General features: G+C 50.2%; 3 protein-coding genes across 8 annotated transcripts in view; 2 read left to right on the top strand and 1 right to left on the bottom strand.

Annotated features, from left to right (window-relative positions):
• The window catches only part of ARIH2 (ariadne RBR E3 ubiquitin protein ligase 2), a 34,901-nt gene extending 25,610 nt beyond the window's left edge, over positions 1–9,291 (top strand). For 4 of the 6 annotated variants that reach the window (XM_054837634.1, XM_054837635.1, XM_054837636.1 and 1 more), the window contains 7 exons: positions 574–624; positions 725–746; positions 2,257–2,408; positions 3,462–3,605; positions 3,956–4,024; positions 4,979–5,062; positions 5,537–9,291. In XM_054837634.1, coding sequence (XP_054693609.1) covers positions 574–624; positions 725–746; positions 2,257–2,408; positions 3,462–3,605; positions 3,956–4,024; positions 4,979–5,062; positions 5,537–5,608 — 594 coding nt within the window. In that variant the 3' untranslated portion in view covers positions 5,609–9,291. Of the gene's footprint in view, positions 1–573; positions 625–724; positions 747–2,256; positions 2,409–3,461; positions 3,606–3,955; positions 4,025–4,241; positions 4,318–4,978; positions 5,063–5,536 lie in introns of those variants that run through there. The other 2 variants (XR_008578757.1, XR_008578758.1) reach the window with 2 other exon arrangements.
• Positions 9,292–9,425: 134 nt separating this feature from the next.
• On the top strand, positions 9,426–27,647 carry P4HTM (prolyl 4-hydroxylase, transmembrane). Its single transcript, XM_054838451.1, has 9 exons — positions 9,426–9,737; positions 9,809–9,890; positions 19,268–19,458; positions 20,486–20,582; positions 22,926–23,088; positions 24,726–24,911; positions 25,326–25,416; positions 25,965–26,088; positions 27,398–27,647. Exons 1-9 carry the CDS (start codon positions 9,486–9,488, stop codon positions 27,619–27,621), a joined length of 1,410 nt encoding a protein of 469 aa, XP_054694426.1. The 5' UTR covers positions 9,426–9,485; the 3' UTR covers positions 27,622–27,647.
• On the bottom strand, positions 12,627–19,188 carry LOC129211401 (secreted frizzled-related protein 5-like). The gene is made up of 4 exons (XM_054838453.1): positions 16,785–19,188; positions 15,886–16,058; positions 14,862–14,951; positions 12,627–14,040 (listed from the first exon to the last, which is right to left on the bottom strand). Exons 1-4 carry the CDS (start codon positions 17,108–17,110, stop codon positions 13,706–13,708), a joined length of 924 nt encoding a protein of 307 aa, XP_054694428.1. The 5' UTR covers positions 17,111–19,188; the 3' UTR covers positions 12,627–13,705.
• Positions 27,648–27,802: the final 155 nt, after the last annotated feature.

Consider the following 27,802-nt stretch of genomic DNA (forward strand, 5'->3'; position numbering starts at 1 on the left):
CCTGCCATTAAAATTTATAAAAAGCAGCAAAACTCACTTCCTTCTTTGTACCTCTGCAACCCAAAAAATGTAACTGAGCTTGATACTACAGGGCATCAGTGGACCACTGATGGAGCAAAGTGTGCAGCTCTCACTGGTCAGCCAGATTCTCTGCAGCTAGCTAAGTTGTCATTTGTTAGTGGCTGCTGAGGGCAGGATATAGAGCTGAATATCTTGTAGTCTTAGTAGCTGTGGAAGCTACTCAACTAATTATGTCCCTATGCCTGAGAAACTGCTAAATGGTAACTCTGTGAGACCTTCAGTTTTGCAAGGAGTAACAACAGCAAAGTTGTTTTCTTGAGTAAGCAGTTCAGTGCTGCAGTCTAACTTCCCTGGCTTTGCCTTTCTGCCTCCTTTTAAAATGGAGCTGTCAGGAATTGGTGGGAGGCAGGGTGTATATATCTTAATGTTCTCATATATATGTATGTATATTTAAAAAAAAAGGCAGGAGGGGAGTAGTCATGCAAGTATTGTCATTCTCCAGAAGACTGCTAGAGACAGAGTTGGATCTAACAAATGCTTCTGTTTCCCCAGTGTCCCAAGTGCAATATCTGTATTGAAAAGAATGGAGGCTGCAATCACATGGTGAGCAATACCCTGAACACGTCAGACCTTCCTTATTCTAAGCAGAATTTCTTTTTCCCCACTTTCCACTAACCAGTGCCTCCTGTTTCTTCTTTTTCAGCAATGCTCCAAATGCAAGCATGGTAAGTAGGATTTGGAAGCAGTTTTCTCTGCAGAGTTTTAGTGGTGATGTTCCCTTCTCTTTTTTGTAATATGAAAACAAATTGTGAACATTGACTGAAATATTTTTTCCCCCTAGTAAAAGGCAAACAGGATATTAATTACAGACTTGTGTGTAATAGCTTTTTTTTTTTTCCACTGGCTGTGAAGTGGGTTCTGATTCAGTGCTGGTTTGACTCCCTCTCCCTGACGTGTCCATTGTATAGAGAAGTCTCTATCTCTGCCATAATATTAACAGTGGGATCCATCTCAGAGGAGAGTATTCAATACTTTCCATGTAATTTTATTTGTCATCAGCTGAAAATAGTGGCAGAACTGAGCCATTTACTTAGATCAGCTTAAGCCCTTCTGCTTAGTGATGGAAATAATGAGCTTCAACCAGATGAAACTGCAGGAGCTGTGAATTGTTCTGCATAACGTTATCTGTTGGACTTCTCAATCCACTCCTGTGCAATTAGCAGCCTGAGTGTTTTTGTCCCATTGTGTGGTCCTACAAAATGACAGTCTGTTCTTGCACTTATCTTTTCATGACAGAATTAATTTCTGTTGCCTTGGAGCAAGATAGTTTGTATTCAGCCCTCTAAGTTAAGTGTGCCACTAGGAAATATTATAATATCAGAACCTTATTTGGAAGATGATTAAAGATTACTGTCCTCTCTCATTTCCTTTGCTTTGGGGTCCTCAGCAGCACTCGACGTGCTTTGATGGAGTTCTGTGACAAGGGTGAGCAGGCAAGTGCCAAGGTACCATGGTGACTAGCACTGGAGAAGGCTGGTGAACTCTGGAAATACAAATTTCAGTCTCTTATTATGAGTAACACAGAAGTGATTCCTATTGTAGCAACTTAATCTCCATCTTTTTTTTCCTTCCCACAGCCTCACTCTGAAATCAGGAAACTGTCATGCGGGTTTTGCTATTGCTTTCTTTCCTCCACTTTCTTCCCAATTCAGTGGCTCCTAACTTGAAGTGTCGTAAACCACTGATATCTGAAGCTACCTGGGCAGTTCCATCCTCAGGAGAACTGAGGGCAGACTTTCTTTTGCATGAGTTAGTTCACTTTTGGATTTGGTTGTTCATATTTTTTTCAGCCAGAGGTCTGCATGGGACAGTGCGCCAGTGGCGGGGAGGGTGCAACTCACAAATAAGACTGCAGCCTGCCTCCTCTTTAACCTAAAGTGACAGCCTGGGCAGACCACAAGTACGGTTCTGCCCATTGGTCTTGGCGTACAGGATTGCAGCACTTCAGGATTTACTTTCCATAGTTGCACGGAGACTGTACAATGAAAATCTTCAAGACAGGCTGGTATTTTTGGCCCGCTATTGTGTTCCATTATGCAAGATAATACAAAATGTATGTTTCTTGGCTTAGCAGAAATATCTGAAAACAGATGGGCTGTGTCTCCTGAAGCTTTTCTTTCTCGTAAATTTTTTTTTCTGTGTATCACACAGTGGGGTTTTTTCTGTTTTCTGCAGACTTCTGCTGGATGTGTCTGGGAGACTGGAAGACTCACGGCAGCGAGTACTACGAATGCAGTCGGTACAAAGAGAATCCTGATATTGTAAACCAGAGTCAGCAAGCACAGGCCAGGGAGGCCCTTAAGAAGTACTTGTTCTATTTTGAGAGGGTAGGAGACATCTCCTTGGCCAGAGCTGCTGTAGCCTTTTAATGCTCCCTGCCTGGTGCAAAGGTCATTGCCAGCAATCTCCGTGCAAGAAACTGCCCAAAGAGAATCTGTGCAGAATTTTCAGGCCCTGTTGTTTTTCACTCAAAATCCTGCCCTGTGAGTCCCATCCAAACCAGCAGTGTCATACCCAAAGCAAATCATATTTGCTCCTATATTTCCTTATGCTCAAGAAAATCAGTATTACCTGTGTGCCACTGTACCGTTTTCCTGCAGGCTGAGTGCTGCTGCAGTAGATAGATATTGCTCCAATCATTTCTTTCCAGGATCAGGGAACTTCAGTTTCTTGCAGTATATCTTTATAGAGACAAAGGCTAAATAAACTCTGCCACGTTCAAAGCTTCATTGGCTGTAGCAAAGTTTTCCTAAAATTTCATGTAATCACATTCAGAGCATCTCTGTCCGCATAGCAGGCTCAATGCGCCTGGCCATGCAGTGTAATTCTGGAGCAGCATCTCTAGAAGAGAACGTGGCAGAGGTTCAATGTTGCTGCATTTCAGTTTTCTCATTAAAATGAATTTATTCGTCACACTGAGCCAAGTCCCGTGGTCAAATAAATGTGTTCATTCCTGGCTCTCCAGATCAACAGGCTTTGGGAAATGGCCATGTTTACAATGTGCACATGGATGCTGGAGTTCACTGAGCCCGTGTTAAATGTTAATTTAAACTCTCGACCTTTCTATACAAGTCCTTTAAGTAGGGGAATCGCCATTACTTTCCATCTTATTAGACACAAGGTTATTGTACGACCAGAGGGCATTCCCTCTCTGAGGAGCTGGGTTTGCTCCCTGCTCTTTGCTGCTGTTAGTCTGTTGGATGCAGCCTCCACCACTTGCTCCTGGAGGTACTGCCTTGCTGTTCTTTCCCACAGCATGTCTTGCCTTGCTGGACTCCTGCCCCACTTCAATTTCTGCTTGCTAGAGCTTGTGCTTTTACAGTAGCGGTACTCTGGTCTCATGCCATTTTTTCTTTCCCTATCTCCCCAACCCCTTGCAGTGGGAGAATCACAATAAAAGCCTACAGCTGGAGGCACAGACATACCAACGAATCCAGGAGAAAATCCAAGAAAGAGTTATGAACAACTTGGGAACATGGATAGACTGGCAATACCTACAAAATGCTGCAAAACTACTTGCAAAGGTGGGTGGTTCTGTCTTGTTTGGCACAGAGAAGAGAATACACACCAGAATGCTAAATTCACCATACCAAGTGAGGAAGGGAATTTAGGGATTGTGGGAATTTGGGACAGTACCTCTGATTTAGGACATGAACTAGCCAAAAATCATCTGGAAGTGACCTCTGTGAAGTTATACTTTAACTGCATGAGTTCTTCCAAGGAAGGTGTAGGAAATCCCACCGTGAAGTGTCCAGTTGTCCTTCTCGGAAGGTAGCTGCTTAGCCTGTGGTGGTCACACAAATGTGACAGTGCTGACTTCCAAGACTGAGGCTCTTGTCCTTCTTTTCTCTCTCTTCCTCCCCCTCCCCAACAGTGTCGTTACACCCTGCAGTACACATATCCGTATGCCTACTACATGGAGTCTGGTCCCAGAAAGAAACTGGTAAGATATTTTGCTTTTTTTCTTTTTTTTGTCTGATAGCTTTTTGGGGTGTAGCTGGCAGCATGCTGGGCTGAATTCCAGAGCTTGGCAGTGTCTTAAATATTAGTCCTGAGTTTGAGGTAAGGACAGGACAAATAATAGGTGATTTTGCACCTTTCCTCTTCACTTTGAGTTGACCAGCAGCTCAGTCCTCTGATACGTTACATTATTTTCCCAGGGCACTTCACTGCACTTTCACTAACAAGCAATTTATCCAGAATGTTTTGAGGCTGGAAGTGTGCGTTTGTTCCTTGGTAAGACTTATCACAGTGCTGTGGGCCATATTTCATGTGAAGAGCTGCTGGAGGATAGCTTTTCCAGCCTTGAATCAGGGTGTAGCTTTGCTTTTTATTCCTGCTGTAAGTTCCTTGCTGGCTTGGTGCATCCCATGGGCTGGACATGTCCAAAAATAGCCCTAGATTCACTGAAGAGGTTGTTTCTTTGATTCAGTTGTCCAGTAAAATCTGTTCTCCAGTCTCTCCCCATAGCATCATACATATTCTCTGAAGTTGTGGACAGAAGTTCTCTTTTGGATGTGACTGTGCCAGCGGAACAAGTTGCTGCTCCCAGCAGCGGTTAACAATCCCTCTGCTCTGCCTGCAGAACTGCTCACGAGAGCATTGCATGACCCGCTTATGGCAAAATGAGCTGAGTTAGGAGATATTTGTCACTTGCAGTGTTTTTAGGCTGACTGGGTTAATTTTGAGTGATGCAGGCTGGGGAGTGCTTACACAAGAAACCCCTGGAAGGGGTGATGCTGTCTAGCTGAAGGTGGATAAGGAGGAGGCACAAACCTGCTCTGCCAGCACAGCTGTCAGCAGGACACATTTGTCTGCTCATCAGGTGTAGTGTGTGGTATGAAACTGCTCCACTAAACTTGTTTCTTGTTGCTGTCTTTAATTTCACTCTTTGCAGTTTGAATACCAGCAGGCCCAGCTGGAAGCTGAAATTGAAAATCTCTCATGGAAGGTGGAGCGAGCAGACAGCTATGACAGAGGGGTGAGTGTTCTGCTTGCTTGAGCCTTCTGGGCAAATTTTGTTTGTTGGGCTTAACACTTCTGCAGGAGCGCTAAGGCAGTCAAGTGAGGGTTCTGAGAAACTAGGTCCAGAACCTTGCCTTTAGCCAGCAGATGTTGCAGAAGTGGAGGGCTCAGTGCCTTATGGGAGAGGAGGGAGAGCTGCAGTGAGTCCTGCAAACTGAAACAGGACCAGCAAAGCTCTGGAGGAAGCTGCACATAGCCCTCTGGTGAAGAGCAGATTCCTTAAGCGTGTGGCTCTTTAGACAGAGCAGGAGACAGGTAACTGCAGAGGGAGCCCACGTCAAAAGGAAAAGGATTTGCGATCTGGTGATCCAGAGTGCATGTGAAGGGTGAAGGTTGGTGCTTCTCAGGCTGGAGCTTAGTCTCTCCCTAAATAAAATGAACTCTTCTTTGGGGAGTTCATGCTAACAGTTTCTACCTTCTGTTTTACCAGGACTTAGAGAATCAGATGCACATAGCAGAGCAGAGACGGAGGACCCTGCTGAAAGACTTCCACGACACATAAAACAGGAGGAAGTGACAAAGTGCAGGGGTGAGAGCAGCGAGTGAAGTGATGGCAGCTTCACCGGGATAAACAGGCACTGCCTCTGGGAGAACATGGCCAAGGACAAAGCCACCCCTCCCCTTGCAAGTCAGACACATGCAAACACCACATCTTAGTCCAGTTTGTTCTCTTATCTTTCTGTTTCTGTTTCTGCCAGGCTAGAGGCCAGAGTTCAGATTGGCATATTTCCTGGGACATTTCCCTCCTGCCCTTGATGGTTTCAGCAGGGGAGGGAGTTTTTCTCTGAATGGCTGTTAATAGTATTAGATCATTACAATTTATGTAATTTTCAACGGTTGTACAATTATACAGACAAACCTTAGAATAACACACAACCCTTTTTAAAAATAAATTGGCAGTGGAGTGTTTTTCCTTAATCTGCTTGTAAATTTAATGGGCTTTTCCCCCTCTCCCTCTCCTTTCCTCTGACCCAAAAATCCTCCTAGGCCGTGAAGGAGGTTACGCTACAAAATATCTCAGCTAGATTTCCCAATGTTCCAGGGTGCTGTAGCATTGGCATTGCACGAGGAGAGTGGCTGGTGTTAAGAGTGGCTGCTGCTGTGTCTGACCCGACAGTACCAGCAGTGGCCATGATTTAGCATGATTACATGTGACATCTCTTTTCTTGTAAATCAGCTGTGCAAAATCCTGCTACACAAACAGCAGCAAACAGAGGAATTGTAGGGGAGAGACCAGGTTAATACTGGAGGATATGCCTTGAGTCAGGTCAGATTCTGCATTTGATGAATTTTAGGTCTTCCATGTAGATTCTTGCTTTACTTGTTTTTGTGGGAAGGGTGTTGTATTGCCAGAGTGAGTGATGAGGGAATAGTAGCATACAGTTGTTAATCAAGGCTTGGGGCTTTTGCAGAGTGAAACAATCCATGTTAGAACAGTGCCATGCAGCCTGGTAAAGATTACTTGTGCCTGCTGGGTAACATGGCTGAGAAAATGTGATCCCATTTGTCAAGGTGAGACTAAACACTGCTACATGATGAGGAGGAGAGATTGTGTACAGCACGCTCCCTGGCACACATTGGCAATGTGGACGGGCGCTTGAATACAGGTGTGCTGCTTGTGCAGAGCCTGCACCAAGCCAGGCAGAAAATTAACTAGCAAAATTAATTTATTTGTATATTGGTATTGATACTGGTGGGGACTTCTCAGAAAATTCATTGTTAGGAGCATGTGGAGCTTTTTTATTAACATTCTTTTTTCTAATGTAAAATATACACTAAAATAAAAATATGAAAACCTAGTTCATCTTAGTAGGGGTTAACATGAAAAAGGTTACTTAAATGCTGATGCTTGCCTGTTTGCTACAGGAAGCAGGCCACAGTTCAGATTTCACAGGCACGTATGTCACCTGCACCAGGAACACGTTGTTTGCAGCCACTAAGGTGGAGCTGGAATCTCTGATTTGAGGAAATCGCCTCTGCAGGGAACTCATGGGATTCTCTTTCATGCTGTACATGGAAGAGTTGCCTTTGATGCATCCCTGTATACTCTATTGCTCTTATATAATGTCACTTGACAAAGATTAAACTGGAGAGGGGGGGAAAATGCTAAATTCCTGCATGTCAGAATAAGCTAACTCTGCTGTTGGAGCCTTTTTCATGTACCTGTGGCATGTGAGCCAAGTATTTGCAGCACATATAATTGAACAGATGGATTTTAACGAGAGCGATGCATCAGTTTAAAAGAGGAGTAGCTGTCATACAAGCTAATCCTGTGGCCGTGCTTGTTGTGCACAGCAGAAATTTTCAAACTGAGAGGCCTTTTCCTTCCTCCCTCCCTTCTCTGGTATGGGATGCATCCTCAGGGAACGGGGGGAACGTACTGCCGAAGAGCTGCTGGCAGCAGAGTGGGGTTACAACAGAAGTGGCTGAGGGTAGAACAGGGCTGCAGAGAGGTGGCTGGAGCTGGGAAGGGGGGCAGGGACAGGAAGGGAGTCCGTGGTTCTGGGAGCAGTGCTGCTTGCTGCGCGAGAGATCTCTGTAACCACGGCTCCTTGTGTTCCTGCTCTGTTCAGGCTGGAGCCGTAAGAGTAGATATGTCCCTGTTCCAGCCACTGTCTCCTGGCTTCATTCCCTCCTCTGCTCCCAGCAGCAGCCTCTTTGTGCCCTCCTCATGATAGATCCTGGAGGTCAGTCCCTTCCTTCCTCTCCCCTTTGTCAAAGTCTGGGCAAAGGGGAAGAGGTAGCGCAGGGGAAGCCTTGCTGACATCCAACAGTTTGCAGTACGTAGAACTGGTGTTTACATTTTTAAAGAACAGTTTAATGTGTAAAGTACTAGTTAGGATAAAAGCTGGTGTTCTTGTTGTCTAAATGGTACCTATCGTAACACCTAACCTCTTTGCAGAACAGGTATGTGGAGTTTCCTATTCCCAAAGAGCTCCTACTTCTGTTACATAATTGTCCGGCTTTGAGCTAAATGAAAACAGGGTTTTGTCTCTCTCCCTCCCTCTCCCATGCCCCCACAAAATGCTTTCCTATGAATCCTTGTTTGTAAACAAGCTAGACCATATAGCTGTGGCCAAGCTTACTGAACAGACTGCTGAGATGCTTGGCTGAGGAACAGTAACAAATATTGCACAGTGCCCCCCCCCTAATTCTTTAAAATTCTCTGAAACTAGAGCTTTGTCAGCAGTTCTATTTATTTTAAAAGAAAACAAAACACCCCTCCTGAAGGTGGTGAAAGTTCTGGTTTGCACGCACAGATCCTGTTTTCTCTGGGAAAACAACAGGACTGACTTGCTTTTGTAGCCCAGGCAGGGTGACTTCTGCCTTGGTGTCGTACAGACAAATCCTAGACTCCAAGATGAAACCTGCAGAGTGCAGGGATTATTGGCTCCTTGTGAAAAGTGGCTGATGCTGCTTGGGAGGCCGGTGACAGGAAGGAAATGGGAGTTCTCAAAGCCAAAAGACACGGCCAGTTTTTCCCCCTCTAATAGGTACACGGCCCTATTCCAGTCAGCAGGGTACATGAGTACAGGTGAACAGAGAGTGGCTCAGGAGCTGTTAATTCCGAGGTACAAGTTTCCCTTTGGTGCGTTACTGCTACAGATGTGGAATGTTTGCTCTTTTTTTTTTTTTCTTCCTTTTTGCACTGGTTTCCAGTTCCTATGCGCCCCTGACGCCTCTCCATCCTTGCATCCGATACTCTTATTTCAGCTTCGCTTGTGTTAGTGCATTGGCTGCCTCATCTCTAATAGTCCTCAGGCTTCCCAGACTGTAACAAAAAGTTTTCTACTGATGATGTAAACTGCATGACTGCCGCTCTGCGCACTGGCGAACGCGCTGTGCCCGTGCGGGGACAGGGGCAGCAGGAGGTTTCTGTACTATAGTCTTGCACTCTAAATTTTAGACTTTTTAAGCGGGTGGAAAAAAAAAAATAGAACTTTATTTTTAAATGAGGCACTTGTTCTGGGAATTCCTTTCCTTGCCCCAGTCTGGTTCAGTTGTGGGACGGTGTTGGTGGGGTGCCGTGGGGTACCCCCGGCAGGGGCTGGGGGGGTCCACAAACCGCTGCCGCCCCTCGCTTTTCTTTGCAGGCACTGGAGAGGGGCAAGGGCGGCGGAAACCGCCCGGGAGACGGTTGCCAGAGGTGTGCCCTTGGTTTATTTGAAATAAATTGTGACTTTCTAACTTCGGAGCTGTCCCGGCTCTTCCTTTGGGGAGGGGGGGGGGGGGACGGGAGAGGGCAGCGCCCGCAGCCAGACGTGCCGCTTCCCGCCGGCGCCACGCCCACTCCCCTGGCCCCGCCCCCGCGGCGCGGTGACGCAGCACGCCGGGCGGTTGCCGGGGTGACGCGCGAGGCCTGGCGGGCCGGGGGCGCGATGGCGGCGGCTGCGGCGGCGGCGCGGGCGGAGAGTCCCCCGCTGCCCGGCCCGCCGGGGGGCCGCCCGCGGCCCGTCTGCTCGCGGCCCTACTTCCTCGTCCTCATGGTCTTCGCCCACCTCTACGTCCTCAATGTGCTGGGGCTGCTGCTCTTCGTGCACCTCAGCGCCGGCGACACCGGCGGGCCGCCCGCCGCTCCCCCGCCGCCGCCGCCGCCCGCCCGCGCCCTCCCGCGCCTCGAGGGCATCAAGGCAAGGCCGCGCCGGGGGGGCCGGGGCCGGGGCATAGGCCGCGCCGCCGCTCACCGCTGCTCTCCCCGCAGGTGGGCCACACGCAGCGGGTGGAGCTGGTGCCCGGCAGGGTCCACGCCGTGCGCACCCTCAGCCTCAAGCCGCTCCTCTTCGGTGAGTACCGGCCCCGCTGCCTCCCGCCCCCGGCATCCTTCCCCACCGGTGGGGCAGCGGCAGAGACCGGCCCGCGCTGCCGCCGGCCCCCAGACTGCACCGGTAACGGGCAGCCGGCTCGGCGCCTCCCCCGGGGCTTGCTCGTGGGGTGACAGCCCTGCCGTCACCCGGTGCCGGGGCTGCGGGAGCGGTGCCTGGGGGTCCCGCCTGGCAGGTCTGGGAGGTTTCCCCCGGCCGGCTTCCACCGCCGCTGCCGGCGGGGGGGCACCGCCTGACACCCGCCGCGGGGTCTGTCTCACACCCGCCGCGGTCTTACACCCACCCGCTCGGGGGGAAATAACTTCCCCCGTGTTCGCTTCTCCTCCCTGTGCCACTTTTCCTTGGGGCTGCGTTAAAAAGAGCGTGGTTTTGTTAAAGGTATTTTGATACGGTATTCGCAGAGGTTACTTGTTCTGGATGGCCCACTTAGAAGAATTTGGAAGATTAACCTTTCCAGGTTTTTCAGATTCCCTTTAAAATGCCGTGAACAGACAGCAGATCGCTGAAGAGGACCTGGAAGAAGCTGCTCAGTATTAGGAAGGGACAAGAGATCCCCAAACTTTTGGTAATAAATGATGATAAAGCAATTTAGTGTTCGTGCTTCAGTGCTGAGGAAATGAGTAACAGGAGAATTGATAGATTTAATGTCTTCCACCATTTTGCATCCCGCTCTAGATTTATCTTTCTTTCTGGCTGCTCTGATACACAACCACACAACATCCATCTTTCAGATATTTTAAAACCACCTTTACCTTTCTGTGATTTTTGCTGTGACTGGTGAAGTCTTGCTAATGGCACTCTGTGTTCTGGAAATCCACTGAGAATATACAAATTAATTTTTTGGGGACAGATGATTACAGAATTCCTACTACTGCAAAGTCAGAGAAAACCTGTTGTCTCTGAAAAGATAGCATTGAAAGTCCTTTAGATGTTTTCTCAATAATATACAAAGGGGAGGGGAATTCTGATTCCAGATAGATTGTATACACTGAAAGCCTGGCCGTAAATCAGGTTTCTTATTAAACTCCTTTAATGCAGTAAGTATCTGGAAGAAATATACAAAGTTCTTTCGTCATTTCTACATAGGTGGTACTCACAGTTTGCAAATTGCTAAGTAGATTTCTGTCTGATGTTCAGTAAACAGAGACACCAACCTGGAGCTGATACCCCCTGGCCATCACAAAACTGATGTCATTACCAGAACCATGGTCTGGGGCAATCGCTCTGGTTTTCACTCAGGAAAACTCCTGTTTCCACCTTCTCTGCCCTACCGGCACCGCTCAAGTAAAAGAGTTGATCCTGGCCTGCCAGGAAGGTGCTGAAGTTGATAAAAGGCAGATTGGTCCTGGCAGCACTAATCCTACAACTTTTAACTTCTCACTGCGGCACCTCCATCAGTTCCGAGGGAAGCTTTTCTCCCTGGGGGTGGTATAACAGACAGCGACGGACATTCAACATTTGAGATGCCACACGAGTCTGTTCTCCTTTGTCCTCAGATAGGGAGTCCCTTATTTAGAAACCACAAGTCGCAAGACGGCTCTTATCTCCTGGGTGAACCTGCCAGGAGCCAGCTCTGACTTTAAAAGACTTCCAGAGACTTCTCTATCTATGCAAACAGTACCAATCTAAATCAACTGGTTTAAAAAAAAACTAACTTATTGCATCTCCATTGTTTAAATTAGTGGAAGTGTGTATTAACTTGGTCGTGTTAGACAAACCCAGAAGTTGCTAGCAAAGAAGGACTCTTGAATTTCTGGGGATTTTACTTAACACAAGGTGTTGCAGCATGCAAGAGCCAATTTAAGGAAGTGGCTGGTCTGTGATCTTTGCTTTCAGCAGAGCAGGCTGTACTGGGACTCCAGCAGCAGACGGTTCGTTAATGATTTAATGTGAGCTCTGCGCTTTGGAGCACGGTGCTGGGCACCATAGGGGAACTTGTGGTTTGTTTTTTAAATGTGGGTAAGTCATCTGTGTTGAACCCAAGCGTATTTCATGGAGCTATTAAAAAGTCCCTGCCCTATTTTTCCCCCCTCTGGCTACGAGACGTCATTTCTAAAGCTTGTAAGTCAGACCATCTGTGCACTTTTTAGTTAGGAAACACTAGTAATCAAATAATCCTATTAATGGAAAACAAATATCAGACAAAGCCTTTTCAACCTTCAGAGCTTTTATGTATTCTGTTGTGTTTTCCAAACGCAGTCTGTTCAGAAGATACTGCCATTGCAGGGACCACCTGGCAGCGGATTCTGTGAGTTGGGCGGCAGTTTGCAAGACAAGGCAGCGGAGAGGGATAAAAATAGGAAATCTCACCGTGTTTTTCTTCAGAGCCTCAGGGAACAGAAGTAATCGCTGCACAAATGTCAGGGCGATGCTGAATTTCAGTGTGAGTGTCTGAGTGCTCGTCTCAGCCCACGCTAAATGTGAAGAGATCTCATCGTGGGTTGTTGGTGTGCTTTACGAGCACAGGGAGGCAATGTGCCTCCATCAAACCGAGTGGCTGTCTCCACAACTGAGACTGCAGCTGTCATGAACAAGGCAGAAACATATTTCTCCCAAAAGACGTTTTTCCCCTGATTTCAATCCCAAGTTTAATCCAGTGTAGAAAACTTTCCACGGACAGTGCTTTGTTAGGCAGTAGAAATCCAACTTGTTTTCTCGCCGGGGATTTGCTGTTTTCTGCTCTGTGGTCTGGAGTGTAGAGCTGTAGCTGTGTTTACCCCTGCAGGGAATTACAGTCCCTACTTACTTGGATGAGAGAGTGAGCTGCAGAGAGCTTGGTGAGACTGACTTTCGCCACCTTTTCTGTCCTCCTTGTGTGCAGGGGGAAGGCCAGACAGATGTGTTTTGTTTCTCCCCTCCGTGTAAGAACTGCAGGTGTGTCCTGCTGTGCTGTGGTTGGGGCTCACCTCTGCATCCCAAGCAAAGCTGCTGCTGTTGCACACCAAAGCGGAGGTTTTAAACAGCTGATCTCTCGCCCTGCTTGCTCCAGGCTCTTGTGATATCTTTGGTAGTTCCCCAGTTACCAGAATCTTCTGATCCAAAGATGTTAAAAAATAGTTTTCCCTAGGGTCATGCAGAAACCCTCAGCTATCTTTGCTCTGTGCCTTTCCTGCTTGAGAACGGCCGTTTTCTTTTACCTGTACGGATGCTCATCAACTCTCAGCGCAGCAAGCCAAAGGGACAGCCTGAGTGACTGCTCAAGAGAGGAATTTAGCATTCATTTTTTAAGGGGCCAGGCATTGCCTGGGTGGTTCCTCTTCCCCTTAATTTACCTTGGATTGTTCAAAAGTAAAGTATTTGTTCCATTACATCAAAAAGCATGTCTCCACAGTCAAGGAGACTTTCATGTAATCTCTCTGGACCAAAAGCAAGCAGGCACTTGGACTGCATCGATATCTCGGGGTCAAATTGTGAAGCTGAAATGATTATCAACTTTGAGGAGGAGAACTAGAAGGAATTGTTATTAAAGGTCTCTTCTAATTTGTGCTCGCCTGCAGAGTTCAGTTCAGTTTTGTTGTGACGTTGGATCCTACACAAAGCCGTCCATTGCAAGTCCTGGATCTGCAGAGCCTTGCGAGGGGAATGTGTTAAATCTGCTGCCTTAGGTTCTGCCTCAGTAAAACAGGGATCTGTAGTGAGGCCCTATCTGTGGACTCTGAATGCTTTGAATAACTTGAAAATATTGTCTGTACATCTCCAAAACACCGACTGCCAGGGAAAGGAGTTTTCTAGCCATAGGGAAGGGAGCAGTTTCTTACTGTTGGAATTGAGATTTTTCAGACCTTCCGGCCAGCCTGTTCAGGGCAGCGGTGATGTTTCCACCTCCGCACTGCCTGGTGCAGGTTCCTGTTCTTCTTCTGCCAGGCGTAGGCCTTGTTCACCACCACTTTGTCACTCTCTACTTCGCCGCTTACAACGAAGACCCCTGCATGAGTGCCTCTCATGATGTTGTGGACGCAGGTAGCATCTATGTCCAGCCACTGCTGGAGCCTGGTGGGGATGTCGGTTCTGAGGAGCGGGCCGTGCTTCAGGACCTCCACCCTGGAGGGATCCAGGTCGAAGTCCGAGATGGTGGTGGTTGTATTCTTCCTCAGGATTCGGATTTTCACTGCTGTGGGGGTTGGAAAAACTGCTGTTAGTCCTGTTTACTTTTCATAGCTCTTACCTACTTAAACACGCAGCCAACGCAAGGCTTTCTTGCTGTTTCTGTAATGTGGTGACGCATCCATCCAAGCTCTTGTAATTGCAGTGAACTTGTAAAAGTTCTCATTTGAGGTTAGTTTCCAGTACTGAACACCATTCTTCTCACTCCGCTTTTCTCATGAGAGAGGCGAAGGCGTATCAGCACCGCTGCATGGGCAGAAACCCTGTGGGAAGCGAGGGCACAAGCAAGTAGATGCATCAGAGTCCTGGTCTCGTGCAAATTACTTGACTTTTAATTTTTTTTCTGTGAAGGTTGTGTGCCTGAATTCAGAACAATACCTTGAAAACTTCCTGTCACTTAATTTAGCAGAGCCAGTGCTGCCACCTGCTTGGGCTAGGAGAGGGAGAGTCGCATTACTAGAACAACGGTATGGAAGTTTGAAATAGCTAATGTGGAGTTTGCTAAAGTTTTTTATGGGCATCGGTTGAAATGTTGGTCTCCGAGGGAAAACCAGAGCAGTGCTTGTATTTAGTAGCCACAAACCAAATCCAAATTGGAGCCCACAGAAATAAAGCAGGTCTTCACCTTCGGTGCTGCCTGGAAAACAAAACATTCTGTGCCCTCCTGCTATGTAAAGGTAAGTTTGGACCTGAAAATCCCTGGGATCTGCTGTAAAAGCTGCAGTTCCTCCAAGTCGGTTTGTTATGGCAAAGCCATTTTTTGTGCGTGCCGCTACTTGGCTGCTGGAGGGAATAGCAGCAACTGCGAGGAGGAGGGGGGTTACTCACCAAAATCATTGGCGCAGAGGTTTTCCAGGATCTCCCTGGCAGTGCTGGCCTCCTCCAGCTCGCAGTCCTTGCAGCTGGCTCGGGGCACTGCTGCAACAGAGATTTGATTATAACACCCTTGTCAAGCTTCACTAGAAAAGGCATAATGCAATTTTGAGATCTGCGAGTGGTGGCTTGCTCTTTCTGAGTGATGCTTCCTCCCGAGCTACCCAGTCCCTGGAGAGACGGCTCAGACTGCCAAGCTGGGAAATGTTAAACTCTTCTTTCTGTGGCTGGGGCAGATGCTGCTTGTCATGCTTTGTTTAGGCTTGTGTGTGTTGCTGCCTGTTAAAAGCAGCAGTGAAAATGCTTAATGAAGATCTCCTAGTTTAAATGAAACAGTAAAGCCGTCGGTATGGTGAGACTCCATCCAGTGATGCTGAAATGAGGCGTCTGTTCTCCCCTTAGCTGCTGTTGAATGTCCCCCAGTGTTCATCAGTATCTGGGTGTTTAATTTAGCCTTTCAGTCTTCGAGAATTTTTTCTTGTGTAACTCATGTCTGCAGAAGCTCATGCCTCTCTGTGGTGTTTCTTAATGTTTAAAGAGAATGCTTGCAAAACATTTCTTTTTGCATGTTTATTTAAACCCTGGACAGAGCTGAAAGATCAGGGCTGCAGCTCCTTGGCTCCACTGGAAGCACATCTCGCCGCTGGAGCCTGCACACCACGAGCTTTCACGCTGTGCCTGAGCGTTTGGCTTTCACAGCGATTTCTTCCCCTTGCCCCAAACCCCGCACAGTCTGATGGCACCCGGGGAGCTAATGAATACACTAGACGGGGGAACAAGCTGCAGTCAACTTCACGCTAATTTTCTAGACATGGTGGAGTTCCCAGAGAGAACAAAACTAGAATTTATGATTATTTTTTTTAAAATATAGCTTAAACCCAGAAATATTAGGAATAGAAAGAAGTCATAGGCCCATCCTTTTGAGCTTTCAGTGTTACATATGGGAAAACGTACAAAGAAAAAAAAAAAAAACCCTTACTTCTCCTGCTTGAGGAATTTTCATCTGTGGAGACTGCCGCGATGCACAGTTCATGATCTGCAGGAAACTTGTTGCAGTTGAGGATTTCGGGCCAGGGGTAGCCGTAACAAGCCATGACGGGTGCGCAGCTTCTCTTGACAGCTTCGCACAGGCTGCGGCAGGGGTAGATGAGCCTGGGGAGGGGATGGGGATTGCAGCATCTCTGGACTCCTGGCAGCAGGCAGAGGGTCAAGCCCTGGCTGCTGCACAGGGCTGTGTTGCACACTACCAGAGCTATTTTGGGGTCTTTGATGTGTTTTGAACATTCATGCCCAGGAAGCAAACAACGAATGAGGACAGGAGGGGCGAGAGATGAGGCTGTTCGATACAGGCTGCTGCCAGAAGCCCTTCCTCCCCCAGAGGGATCTTCTCTAGTTGTGCAAAGGCTGCTTACCTTTGCCTAATTAGATACCCGTTTTCCTTAGCAGCTCTGTTCTTTGACGGCTGCACCTCAAAACGGAGGATTTCTCTCTGATGCTGACACTGTCGGGCTGAGGAAGCCCCTGTGTGGTCAGGGTGGGAGCTGGGAAGGGGGCTGCAGGGGAGCCCGTAGGTGCCAGCGGCTCCTGCGGTGTGTGAGGGGGGCGGCCAGGGGAGACAGCAGCAGTGCCTGGGGTGGGAGAGCAGGAAAATCCAGAGGAGGGAACATAATACTTCTGCAAGATGAAATGCTCGTGTTTCACTTTCAGACGGAAGGTCCCTTCTGGATGATCCAATTGCCCCTTGCTGAGAGAGGCAGCACGGCTTCTTGGGGACCGCGCTGGTCACACTGCGTGCGTTTTCTCTCGGGAGGCAAATGCAGTTGTGCTCTTGGGGAATGTTATTTGCTACAGCTGAAATAACTTGTAAAAACATCTTACCTGTCCAAGCAGATTGGTGCAAAGAGGGAGCACAGGAAAATCCTAGCGTCTGGGTGGCACTCCCTGGCCAGCAAGGGCAGCCAGCTGGAAGACTGCTGGATCACTTCTGGCATGGTCTCGTGCTCCAGCAGGTTGGGAATCCTCATCTGGGAGTAGCCGATATCGTAGCACAAGGCCATGCGGTGTGGAATGGGTGTGCAGCTGGAGGATCTCCTCAGGTAGCTCGCCCAGGCTCCTGAAGAGCCCCAGAACAGCAGGCGCACCAGGAGACCCAGCAGCCATGGGCCACCCCACCTCGAGGGGTGCCTGCCGTGGGCCGTGACCATGCTCGGAGCAAGCTGGGAGCAGGCGAACGGGCGGCGCACCCTGGACTGAGCTGCTCCCGACTGTGGGACGCCTTTTATAGCCTCCGAGCCACCTCTCTGTCAATCCATCCTCATTAAGTGCGGCCCTTTCAGAGCCCTCATGGGGAAGACAATGCTCTAATTTTCGTTTGCCAGCGGCCCCGATTGTTTGAATTTTAGCAGGGGTTTGGCTTAGATCAGCAGGTGTGGAAATGAGGGCAGTTGGGGAGGGATGAATGACTTGGCCCATGTGTCTTGGGGCTCTTTCAGCCAAGATTGAATCTCTGTTTGACACCAGTGCTCCAACCCATCCCCTTTCTCTTGCTCCAGGATTAGTCATTATTTCATAAACCCCAATGTTTTCCTCTCTTTTGTTTTTTCTAAAAGCCATCAAGTGTTGCTCAAAGTCAATTAGGAGGCATTTGTTTAGCTGGATCTATTGTTGAGCGGGCAGAGAGATAGGATGGTCTCACAGCCAGAAGTTAACCATTTCGGAGAGCTGAGGGTAGAGAGGAACTAATTTGCAGCTGTGGAGCCAGGTTGTTTGCAGATGGGATTGGCAGCGCTTAGCTGGAAACCCCCTCACCTTGCAGCCTGCGTGACAGAGCGCGTTTTCCAGTTAACAGAATCTTTCCTTCATTACGAAATCCCGTCACTGCCACTGAAGAGCGGGATTGTCCTTCCTCCGACACGTAATTAAGATTCCAGAAGCTGTCGTTATTGTAGCCCAGTTTGGGGAACTGGAAATACTGGGGGCGTTGCTTGCCAGCGTGCACGGTTCATTCGGACCTGGTGCCGTGCCATGAGGTTCAAACCGGCCAGCGGAAGCTCCAGCTCTGAAGCATCCTCTGGCACAAGGACCCTGCGCTGCCTGCGGCGGAAATTATTTCCTCGGAGGGTGTTACGGATACAGCCGGCTGCATTGTGTTTCTGGAGCTTCCCAGGAACATCTCGTTTTCTCCAGGGCTAGTTCTGGTCTGTACTTAGCAAGAAGCCAGCTGCTTATTGACAGTTTGAGTTGATAGGGTGGATTTAAGGTCATGGAAGTAATTAACTTTTTTTTTTTCCTCACCCCTTTGAGGGATTGCTGCTATAGTGGAGATATAATGTGTCCTTGGCACATACCTGCAGGAGCTCTAAGGGGGCTGCGATTTGGAGAGCTGGATCTTGGGGCTAGGACCACTTAAACCTGTCCTGCTTTGGTGGTTTTTCTTTCCCACTTCAAAAGTCTCAGCAGGTGGTAACAAGATCCCTGTAGCAGTTGCAGACATCAGCCAGAAGGATCTTCTCAACCTGCTGGGCCACAGCGTAACTGTGCTGTGGAACGGGACCTTGCCAGCGCTTTGCAAGTGCGTGCCCGGTGCACCATGCAGCCAGACATCTCTTAGCCTTGTAGCTAAGGTGGATTTCTCTGCATTTAATTGTGCTTGGGTTCCTGGTACTGCCTGATTGCTGCTGGTGTCATGCTGCAAAGAAAACCTGGTGATACCAGGATGCTACCTGAGTATGGAGCGTGGCATCTGCCATGGGCAGTGTCTTTAATATTGCATCTGAAGACCATTTTTAGTGGGGGATCAAGGGAATGAGTGTGAATAAGTTTGGAAGTTGTCTCCCTGCTGTTTGAGTTTCATCACAGAGCTCTGCACCAGGTTCCCCCGAATGCATTTGGTTTTGTGCAAAGTGCCGCCCTCTCCACATGAGAGCAAGGAAGCCTGAAACCCTGGCTGTCACCATGGCCCATCGTAAAGGTTTTTGGCCTCCCTTCCTGTAGAGCAGCAGTTCCCAGACTGTGAGCCACATGTCACCTTTGAAGTGATAATACGCAGTGATACGCAGGTGTTTGTTCGCTCCTTTGTCCATTGTGGTATCTGCCAGAGAGTTTAAGGGCTTGACCCCTGGGTCCAAACATTTAGGAACTGCTGCTGTAAAAATACCCGCCTCCAGCAGCTCAGGTGTGTGGTGTATGCTCTTTGAGAGCAATTCTGGTAGAAGGGTGGATGTGTTTGAATGTCCTAAACTTAGGCAGTTTCTAAATTTCCCCCCCCTTTTTTTTTTAATCTTCCAAGTGGTCTGCCATCGGTATGGGGTCCCACTGTAACAATTCCTCAGTCTCTGTTGCTGCTCACGCTTTTGCTGCAGAAATTCCTGACTTCCTGACAGAGGAGGAGTGCAAGCTCATCGTCCATCTGGCACAGCTGAAGGGGCTGCAGAAGAGCCAGATCCTACCAACGGATGACTATGAGGAAGCCATGGAAATGATAGAAATCAGCCAGATGGACATTTTCAATCTCCTGGACCACAATCAAGATGGGCAGCTGCAGCTCAAAGAGGTAGAGTGCGGGACAGACTGAGGGGGGTTTGCTGTGGGACCCTCTGGCAGGTCTCCTCCTCAGATGGTCTCTTCATTACTCACGTGCTTGGGTAGGGCCAAGCCCCAGTATATACCGATCAGTATTTGCTTAATTTTATATCTCAAGGCTTGTGCTGGCCCTCAGCGTGGAAGTTTCTGGAGACATGTGCAGCAGTTGTCATGCTGTTGGGAGGTAGCAATGGTCCTTGGCAGGAGATATGTGTTTTGAATATGCTGGGTAAAATGTTCCTTGTGCTGTGGGACTCCTCTCGCTGGGTGTCCCAGGGAGGTGAGTTTGTGGTGCAGGCATCGCTTTGTGCAGCCCGTGGGGACTGGCTGTGCTCAGTTGACCAGACATCAGCAAAGCCACCTCTACTAACGACCCTAGAGGGGGACAATGAGAACCTCATCCACAGCTTTTCAGCACCCTTGCCCTGTGCAGCAGGGTGCATCAGGGCAGTTGCTGGATGTTCGAGGATGTCCCTCCCCAGGCTCCTGTTTCAGGTGGGGCTGGGGGTGTGCACTGTCCTGCGGGCAGCGAGCATGGGGACCTGTGCCAGTGACAACCCAGGGCAAGGCTCCTTTCTCTGGAGGTCAGAGCCTGCTGAGAGTTCTCTGGGATACTGCATCTCTCTGTCCACGTGGAAAGGAAGCATTTTGTTCCAAGCCCTTATCTCAGACAAGTAAAAGCATTCATCAGTATACTTTTATCATCAGTAGCTTTACTTTCCCTTCAAGGGAAAGAGCTGTGCCCCCTTCATCTCATGACTGGTTAATCAAGTCCCAGCAGTTATTTGCCATGACCTAAACTGGAAATAACAGCACTCATCAGCCACGCACTGTGTGTGGCTGCCAGATGATTCTCACTGCAATCTTCTTTCTGCAGAGACGTGCTGACGCCTGGCTGGCCGATGCTCTGCAGAGGAGAGCCCACCAGGCCTTGACCAGCAAAGCTTTAGCGTTTCGTTAGTACAAGAAACCAGTGCTGATCCATTTATGAATTTCAGGTGTTGACCCACACCCGGCTTGGGAACGGCAGGTGGATGACCCCTGAAAACATCCGGGAGATGTACACTGCAGTCAAGGCCGATCCTGATGGGAATGGTAAGAGCAGCTCCACGGGAATCCCTTCGCCCTCAGCACAGCCACGTGAGGCAGAGCAAGAGCCGTGTCCCTGCCCAGGCCTGTTTCTCTAGCTCTGTTCTTCAAAGGAAAATAACGCTGCTTTAGAGACCTTGGCAGAAAAGTAAAATCAGTGTAAGCCTCTCACCGCAGCACTCCTGCCCCTCCATCACCAGCCTAGCAGCAGACCAGTTCCACCGCCTGGGCTTGGGTCTTGTGGAAGCAGGACCAGAACACAACTCTGCCCTCCCTCTCCCCTGTCAGACCTGCCTTGGTTCGTGCCCCGCTGTAACGGGACCTTCAAGGTGCGGTTCTGCTCCCGTGTTCTGAGAGACCACTCTGGCTCTGACTACGTAGCTCCTGTTACCTGGGCTGCAGGTTTTAAGGTGCGTCCTTCACTCCCTCCCTGTTTTCAGGGAGACTTCTGCATCACTGGCAGGGGAGGGCGGAATAAGCAGAGGTGAGGGTGGTCTTGTTGGTCAGCCTTTGTTGCTGACCCCCCTCTCTGCTGCTGCAAACTCTCTGTATTCCATGAGGCCACTTCTGCCTCTCCTGCCCCTGGTCTCCCAAGGGCTCCTGCTGGTCCGGAATTGCACTCTAACCTCTGCTGCTCTAATTAGAGTGGCCTCAATTAAGCAACTCTCCGTTTCCTAATCAAATTAAGTGAATGCACAGGCTCTGCATGCTGTCTTCTAGTGACCTGGCATTGAGAGCTGCCCAGGAGGAGCTGCTTTGGAGTTGAAGCAGTACCCATGTGAATGCCTAAATATCCGGAGGGCACCGTGTGCCCCGCTCCTCCGAGCTGGTGGCATTCTTGGCAGGGGTAGGAGCGTATGACTGGGTCGTCAGTGGCTTTTCCACTCTTCCGGACGTTAACAAATGAAAGGTCCTGTTACAATGCTCCTGGCAGGACCTTGCTTCCAGAGAGCTGCTTCCCTTGTTGTTAGATTGGTACGTGACACCAAGAGACCAGGTCACAACCTGGATGTGGCACTGCGTCATCAAAGACCACGTGGAGTAAGGGGAAGTGGGGACAGGGAGACACTAGAAATAATAACGGTGGATAATTCGGTCACGACCATTGGCACCTGAGGAACTGTCTGAGGCTGACCCTGGTGGCGCGTCCTTCCTGCTGCCAGAGGGTGCCGTGTGCCCGGGGAGCAGAGCTGGCACCACAGCAGCACTGGGTTTGCTGCCTGAGCGAGCTCCACTCGCAGCCCGCCATGCGTGCTGGCTGCCGGGCAGCACGCTGCAGTGCTCCGCACACTCCGGTCCCAGGGACCAGGTCCCCAGTGTAAGGCTTCCTCCTTCTCCAGAAAGGGGAAAAAACAAATGCGAGGATTTTACTGAAGGTGACAAAGGCAAAAGTCTGTCCCTTGCTGAGTCTAGTTCAGTCAGAACAAGAAATTCTTGTTTTAGTAGAAACCGCTTTTTACCTCTTGTTTTTCTGTAATTTCTACTTACGCAAGATCATGCTCTTGTATTTCTCACTCATGTTTTGCAATTACACAAATGCAGAAGAACGTACCGCTTGTTGTTTTGGGTTTGGCTTTTTTAAATTACCCTGCAAGGTCTTGTAGAAAATGTTGTCTGAGGTGTCCCCCTCTGCTCTTAAAGGTGCCTATTTAAATATCTAAGTAATGAGTGCCAAGGCTTCAGGTGGGCACAGGCTTTTTAGCTGTGGCATTGCGTATGTTAGAACTGTAACTTCTCTTTTGATGGATTGGTTTGTGTGTTTTAGGAGCTTTTTAAAGTTCAAAATGGTATTTTGCCTGTCCCAGTTCTGACCCCACATGGCAGCTATTGTCGTGACAGGACAAGAGGGAATTGCCTTAAGCTGAAGGAGGGTCGATTTAGATTAGATATTAGGAAGAAATTCTTCCCTGTGAGGATGGTGAGGCCCTGGCACAGGTTGCCCAGAGAAGCTGTGGATGCCCCATCCCTGGAAGTGTTCAAGGCCAGGTTGGGTGGGGCTTTGGGCAACCCGGGCTAGTGGAGGGTGTCCCTGCCCATGGCAGGGGGGTGGAACTAGATGGGCTTTAAGGTCCCTTCCAACCCAAACCGTTCTATGATTCTGTGATTCTAACAGTTCACTTTTGCAGGTTGCTGTATATCCTCTGCTCAGCAAAAGGCAAGAGCGTAGCTGGGGTCTGCAACGCAGCAGTAACGGGGTGCAGCCCATGATGGGCACAGTGGTGGACCCTGAATGGTGTTTGGTTGAGGAAGGCAGTTTCTGCAGTGCCCTCAGCTGGTGGTTTCCCCGAGTACAGGAGACCAAGAACTATTACCTGCACCAGTCAGCCAGCTTTTCCTTTCTTCCCGTAGGTGTGCTGAGCTTGGAGGAGTTCAAACAATTGAATATCCGTGATTTCCACAAGTACATGGGAAGCCAGAAAGTGAAGATGAGTGATTTGGTGCGCAACAGCCAGCACACCTGGCTGTACCAGGGCGAGGGGGCGCACCAGGTCATGAGAGCCATAAGGCAAAGGTAAGGGCCAGGCAGCCCGGCGGTTGGGTTTGTGTAGGCATGAGGACCACCTGTGCTGGGAGAGGCAGTGGCAGACTCACTAATATTGACACTTCCTAATTGTGTGAAAGTCTTTGGAGTATAAAGAGCAATGAACGCAGACACGAAATGGGGAGAGGAGGTTTTCATTAGAACAAGAATTTGTATTGTCCCGTGGAAAAAGAAAAAGAAAAATCAAACCTTTCAGCATTTCCATTCACTTTTGGGAACAGCCCTATAAAACCAAGAAGACTTGGCTTTATATGAAGTAATTCGTTCTAATTAGTTAATGAGCTTACTAGGAGAAACTGCCCATTTCCAACGCTGTCTGGGTGCCAGGACTTACTGTCATTTGCTTTAGTTACTCATGCATTTCACTGAAATCTGTCTTAGCTGTTCAGAGCTGACTTTTTAACAAGCACGACTTCACCTCAAGTAAGCTGAGTTAGTTTAATCCTCCGAGCACACGTATTGCAGTGCAGCTCGCAGCAGATGGGAGAACGTCTTACCTTTCCCTTCGTCTCAGACTTGGTACTGGGAAGCGTTGAAACCCAGCACGCAGGCCAAATCGTTTAGCCGTGGTGAGTTTCAGATAATTGGCTGGAGACTCTCTTGTTCTTGTGGTGCTGGTCCTCGCCCAGAGCATGGGTGGGTAAAATCTGTCCCAAGGCTTGAAAACGGCTGTTGGCCACTCCTTTTCTTCAGTGCATTCCAGCGGGAGAATGAATGGGGTCGCATATTGCCTTGATTAGAGCAGACTGTGACTGCCACCTTCTCCGTGCCAGCTCGCCAGAGTGCACAGGCCTCAGCATACTGCTTTTACGCTCTTCACTTGGCCGCTGTTCCAAGGACGTGAAGACGTAGCGCTGCAGGAGGCTGTTACAGTCCTCCTTGGGACCGTGCGGTGCCTGGCGTGGCTTTGCCATCCTGCCTGGGTGCCGCGTTCCCCTTGCGCCTGCCCCGGGGGCTTCACCGGTCTGAATTCTCAGAGCTCTGAGTGTTCTTTGGCAGGTCTCGAGAGGTACCTGCTTGCCTTGGGGATGATCTCAGATGTAGCAGCGGAAAAATCCCAGAGCAGGAGGGCTCCGGTCTCCTTGATCACTTCTCGTGCCCCTCTGCCCTGGGGGGAGGCTGCTGAAAAGGCAACAGGGAAAGGTGAGTTAGGTGACAAGAATATTCCTAGAGCTAGTCTCTCATTCACTCTCAGCAGGGGCCCTGTGCTTTGCTAACTGTCCCTGAGGTCTGTAGGTGGTGTGCAGGAGTCCAGAGAAGCGATGAGATGACACACGAAGGCTCCAGGGACACACACAGAAGGGATCTTGCTGAGCAAGCAAAGTCTTCCTGAGAGCAGTCCTGCTGGAGATGCACCCTTTGGTTTTGTTTTGGGGTTTTTTTTTTATTAACCTTGATGAGGACTTTCTGAGCTGATGCTAATGGTCCAACAGATCTGTAAGGACCCAGTTGTCTCTTGGCATGCTTGCTGCAGCCCATCCGTCTCTCCGGCCTGTTGGGGAAGGGGGTTATCTTTCTCTGGATTTATTTGGTGCTTGGGAGTAGCAGCCAACCGGGGTGACAGTGCTTTCCCCTCACCTGCTCTGCTCTCCTCTTCTCTTCCCCAGGGTAATGCGCCTGACTCGCTTGCCCCCTGAGATTGTGGAGCACAGTGAGCCCCTCCAGGTTGTGCGGTACGACCAAGGAGGGCACTACCATGCCCACATGGACAGTGGCCCCGTCTTCCCCGAGACTGCCTGCAGCCACACCAAGCTGGTCGCCAATGAAAGCGCTCCCTTTGAGACCTCGTGCCGGTAAGGTCTGCCGTGACACAATCTGTCTGGAACGTGCTCGAGAAGGGCTGTGGAGAGCCATTTCACCTCCTCTCGTGTGGGACTCGGTGCTCAGGTTGTGGGCTCTGGAGATCGCTGGCATGAAAGGGTTTGAAGGGGGAGGCGGGCGGATGCTGTGGGTCCACATGGGGAGGGCAGAGTGGTTCTGCAGAGCTGCTGGGCCATCCCCACCAGAGGCTGGAAACTCACCCTCACCATTGCGGGTGGGGATTTTGTTGTCCTTGTCTTGTCCTTGGAGAAAAGCTGATGATGTAAGTCAAGCATCTCGTGATGTTGTGGAGGAACCGCTGTATGTGTGTGGAGGGGCAGGGTGCGGACAGCCCTGCTGCGTCTTCTGTTCCAGTTTTGTCCCCTGACAGCCACTCTGTCCTGCAGGTATGTGACGGTGCTGTTCTACCTGAACAACGTGACCGGGGGAGGCGAAACAGTCTTTCCTATAGCTGATAACAGGACCTACGAAGAGATGGTAAATGAATCTCGCCTATATGTTACCCCTGGGGAATTTGAGTCCCTCTTTGAATGTCTTTATTCGCTGTGGCTGCAGAAGGGGTCTGGGGTGTGAGGTTGGTGGATGTAAGCCTTTGTAGCTAGAACAAGGGAATCTGTGTCCCTCAGAAGCCAAGGGAAGAGGTGCGGAGCTTTGACAGCTGCAGCTCTGCTCGCTCAGAGGCGTGAGGAGTGATCTGTTGGCCTTGCTGCCATAACGCATGTCCTGCTCACTTGTGTCTGGGCAGGTTTCCTCAGACTAAGTCTTGGCAGGTATGTTGTGCTCCCGTCGGGCAGCGTGTTAAGGAATGGGTGACTGCTCAGAAACAGGTCGTGGACCTCCAGGGGGCTGAAACTGGCTGCTCCGGGTGGGTTGCGAAAGCCTTCTGCTGCCCAGCATCAGCCTTCAGCTGTCCCCGTGGGGCGTTAAGGCAAAGGGCAGGATTGATGGCTGGCAGCAGAGGCAGCCCAGTGCGTGCGCTTCATTCCAGCCCCGTTTGCGACACCTTCTCTGTGGCTTCTTGCCAGTCTTTGATCCAGAACGACGTTGACCTGCGAGATACTCGGAAAAACTGCGACAAGGGCAATTTGCGAGTGAAACCTCAGCAAGGCACTGCTGTCTTCTGGTACAACTACCTGTCAGACGGAGAAGGTACAGGCTCGTTTCAAGACTCAGTTCTTGGGAGGGGTAGGACTGCAGGAGGTGACAGCCGTCATCATCTTGCGGTGGCTGGGAGCTCAGAAGAGAGCCAAAGGGTGGTAGCTGCCTGCTAGTGGGAACTGTGGAGTCTACTTGTCACCAGCTGGGGAGGAGCTTCGTGACTCTGAAAGGCCTTTGTTTGCAGGCAGTAGGTCAGTGGCTCCTGATGTCTTTGGGGGACAGGACTAGCTAGCAAACAAAGACCTTGGCTGCACTAGCCATCGCCAGCTGCCTTCCACCCCACTGTGCGAGCTGAAACTCCTGCTGGAACTTGGTCTGCAATTCAGAATGTTTCACTGATGTGGTGTTGCCCAAGGGGGGTGGGGAGGGGAGGAAGACAAAGACACGGCCATCAGCTCTGCAGCACAGGGAGGCATGGCCCCCGTGCCCCGCAAGGCTCTGCCACGCTTGGGGCTGACTCCCGCATTATAGCTCAGCCACAGCCTGATGATACGTGTCCTTGAGGCTATTTTATCTCATGAAGCGCAGCATGGTTTTCCCTGACAGCCAGGCTGGGGGATTGACCTGATTCTTCCAGGCTGCTGGTGGGTACGACTCCAGAGTGTTTCGATGGCAGATTTTGAGCAGCGGTGGGAGGAAGGAGTATAGCATCCCAGGTCCCGCCCATGTTTCCATCTCTAGAAAATCCACAGAGGAGGTCACAAGACCAGGGTTTGGGCTGTTGGATGATAATATCAAGACCATCAATCTCCTGTAAGAAGAGCCCTATTATGTTTTTACGAGTAAATTGTTCCGAAATGGAAGGCGGCTGCTGATGCAAGTCTGTCACAGAAAAACCATGGGACCTCTGTAAAGAGAGGATCATTGAGAACTGCTGAAATGCCATGTCTGCTATGGCAGCGAGCCTCTGACTTCCACGGGCCTCCCAGCAGCAGCAGCAGCAGCTCCCATCTCTTCCATGGCAGCCTCCCCTTCTGGGAAGAGCTGAGAAAAACAGCAGCCGTGATGCAGAATGCGAGAGCCCCTTGTGCTGAGCGGAGACATGGAGGCAACGAGCATTCTGCTCTCGGGGAGCCTGCCCTGGTGAACTCCTCATAGGTGCTAGAGTGGGATAGGACTAAGAGGGAGGGGTGCCAGGAGGAGCCAAGTCCTGTAAGATGTCACAGCTAAAATCCAGGCAGGCACCGCGGGCAGAAGAGCTGGCGTCAGTGTTGACTGGCCGCCCCTCCCCATGCGGTCCCAGCTCTGCCTGTGCTGCAGCACTCCTCGCCACCTCCTAACGGGGCTTTGTGCTCCGCAGGCTGGGTGGGGGAGCTGGACGACTTCGCCCTGCACGGGGGCTGCCTGGTCACCCAAGGCACCAAGTGGATCGCCAACAACTGGATCAACGTGGACCCCAACCGCCGGCGGCAGCTGCAGTTCCAGCAGGAGATGGAGCGCTACGCGGGGGCCGGGGCCGGAGCTGGAGCCCCGGGCGAGTGGACAGTGGATAAGTCCTACAGCGGGGTGCACCTGGAGCTGTAGGGCCGGGGGGCGGGGGGTGGTGCGGAGGGTCCGGGCGCGCGCACGTGGCTTTTTCCCGCGCTGGGCGGGGGGGCGGGGCCGCGGGCCACGTGCGCGGCGGGGCCGCGTCGCGCGCCAATAAAGCGTGGAGAGATGGGTGCCGCCTTCGCGTGTTCTGGGGGCGGGGCGGTGGGGTCCGGCC

The sequence above is a fragment of the Grus americana genome, chromosome 11 (assembly GCF_028858705.1).
Source record: "Grus americana isolate bGruAme1 chromosome 11, bGruAme1.mat, whole genome shotgun sequence".
NCBI lineage: Eukaryota > Metazoa > Chordata > Aves > Gruiformes > Gruidae > Grus > Grus americana.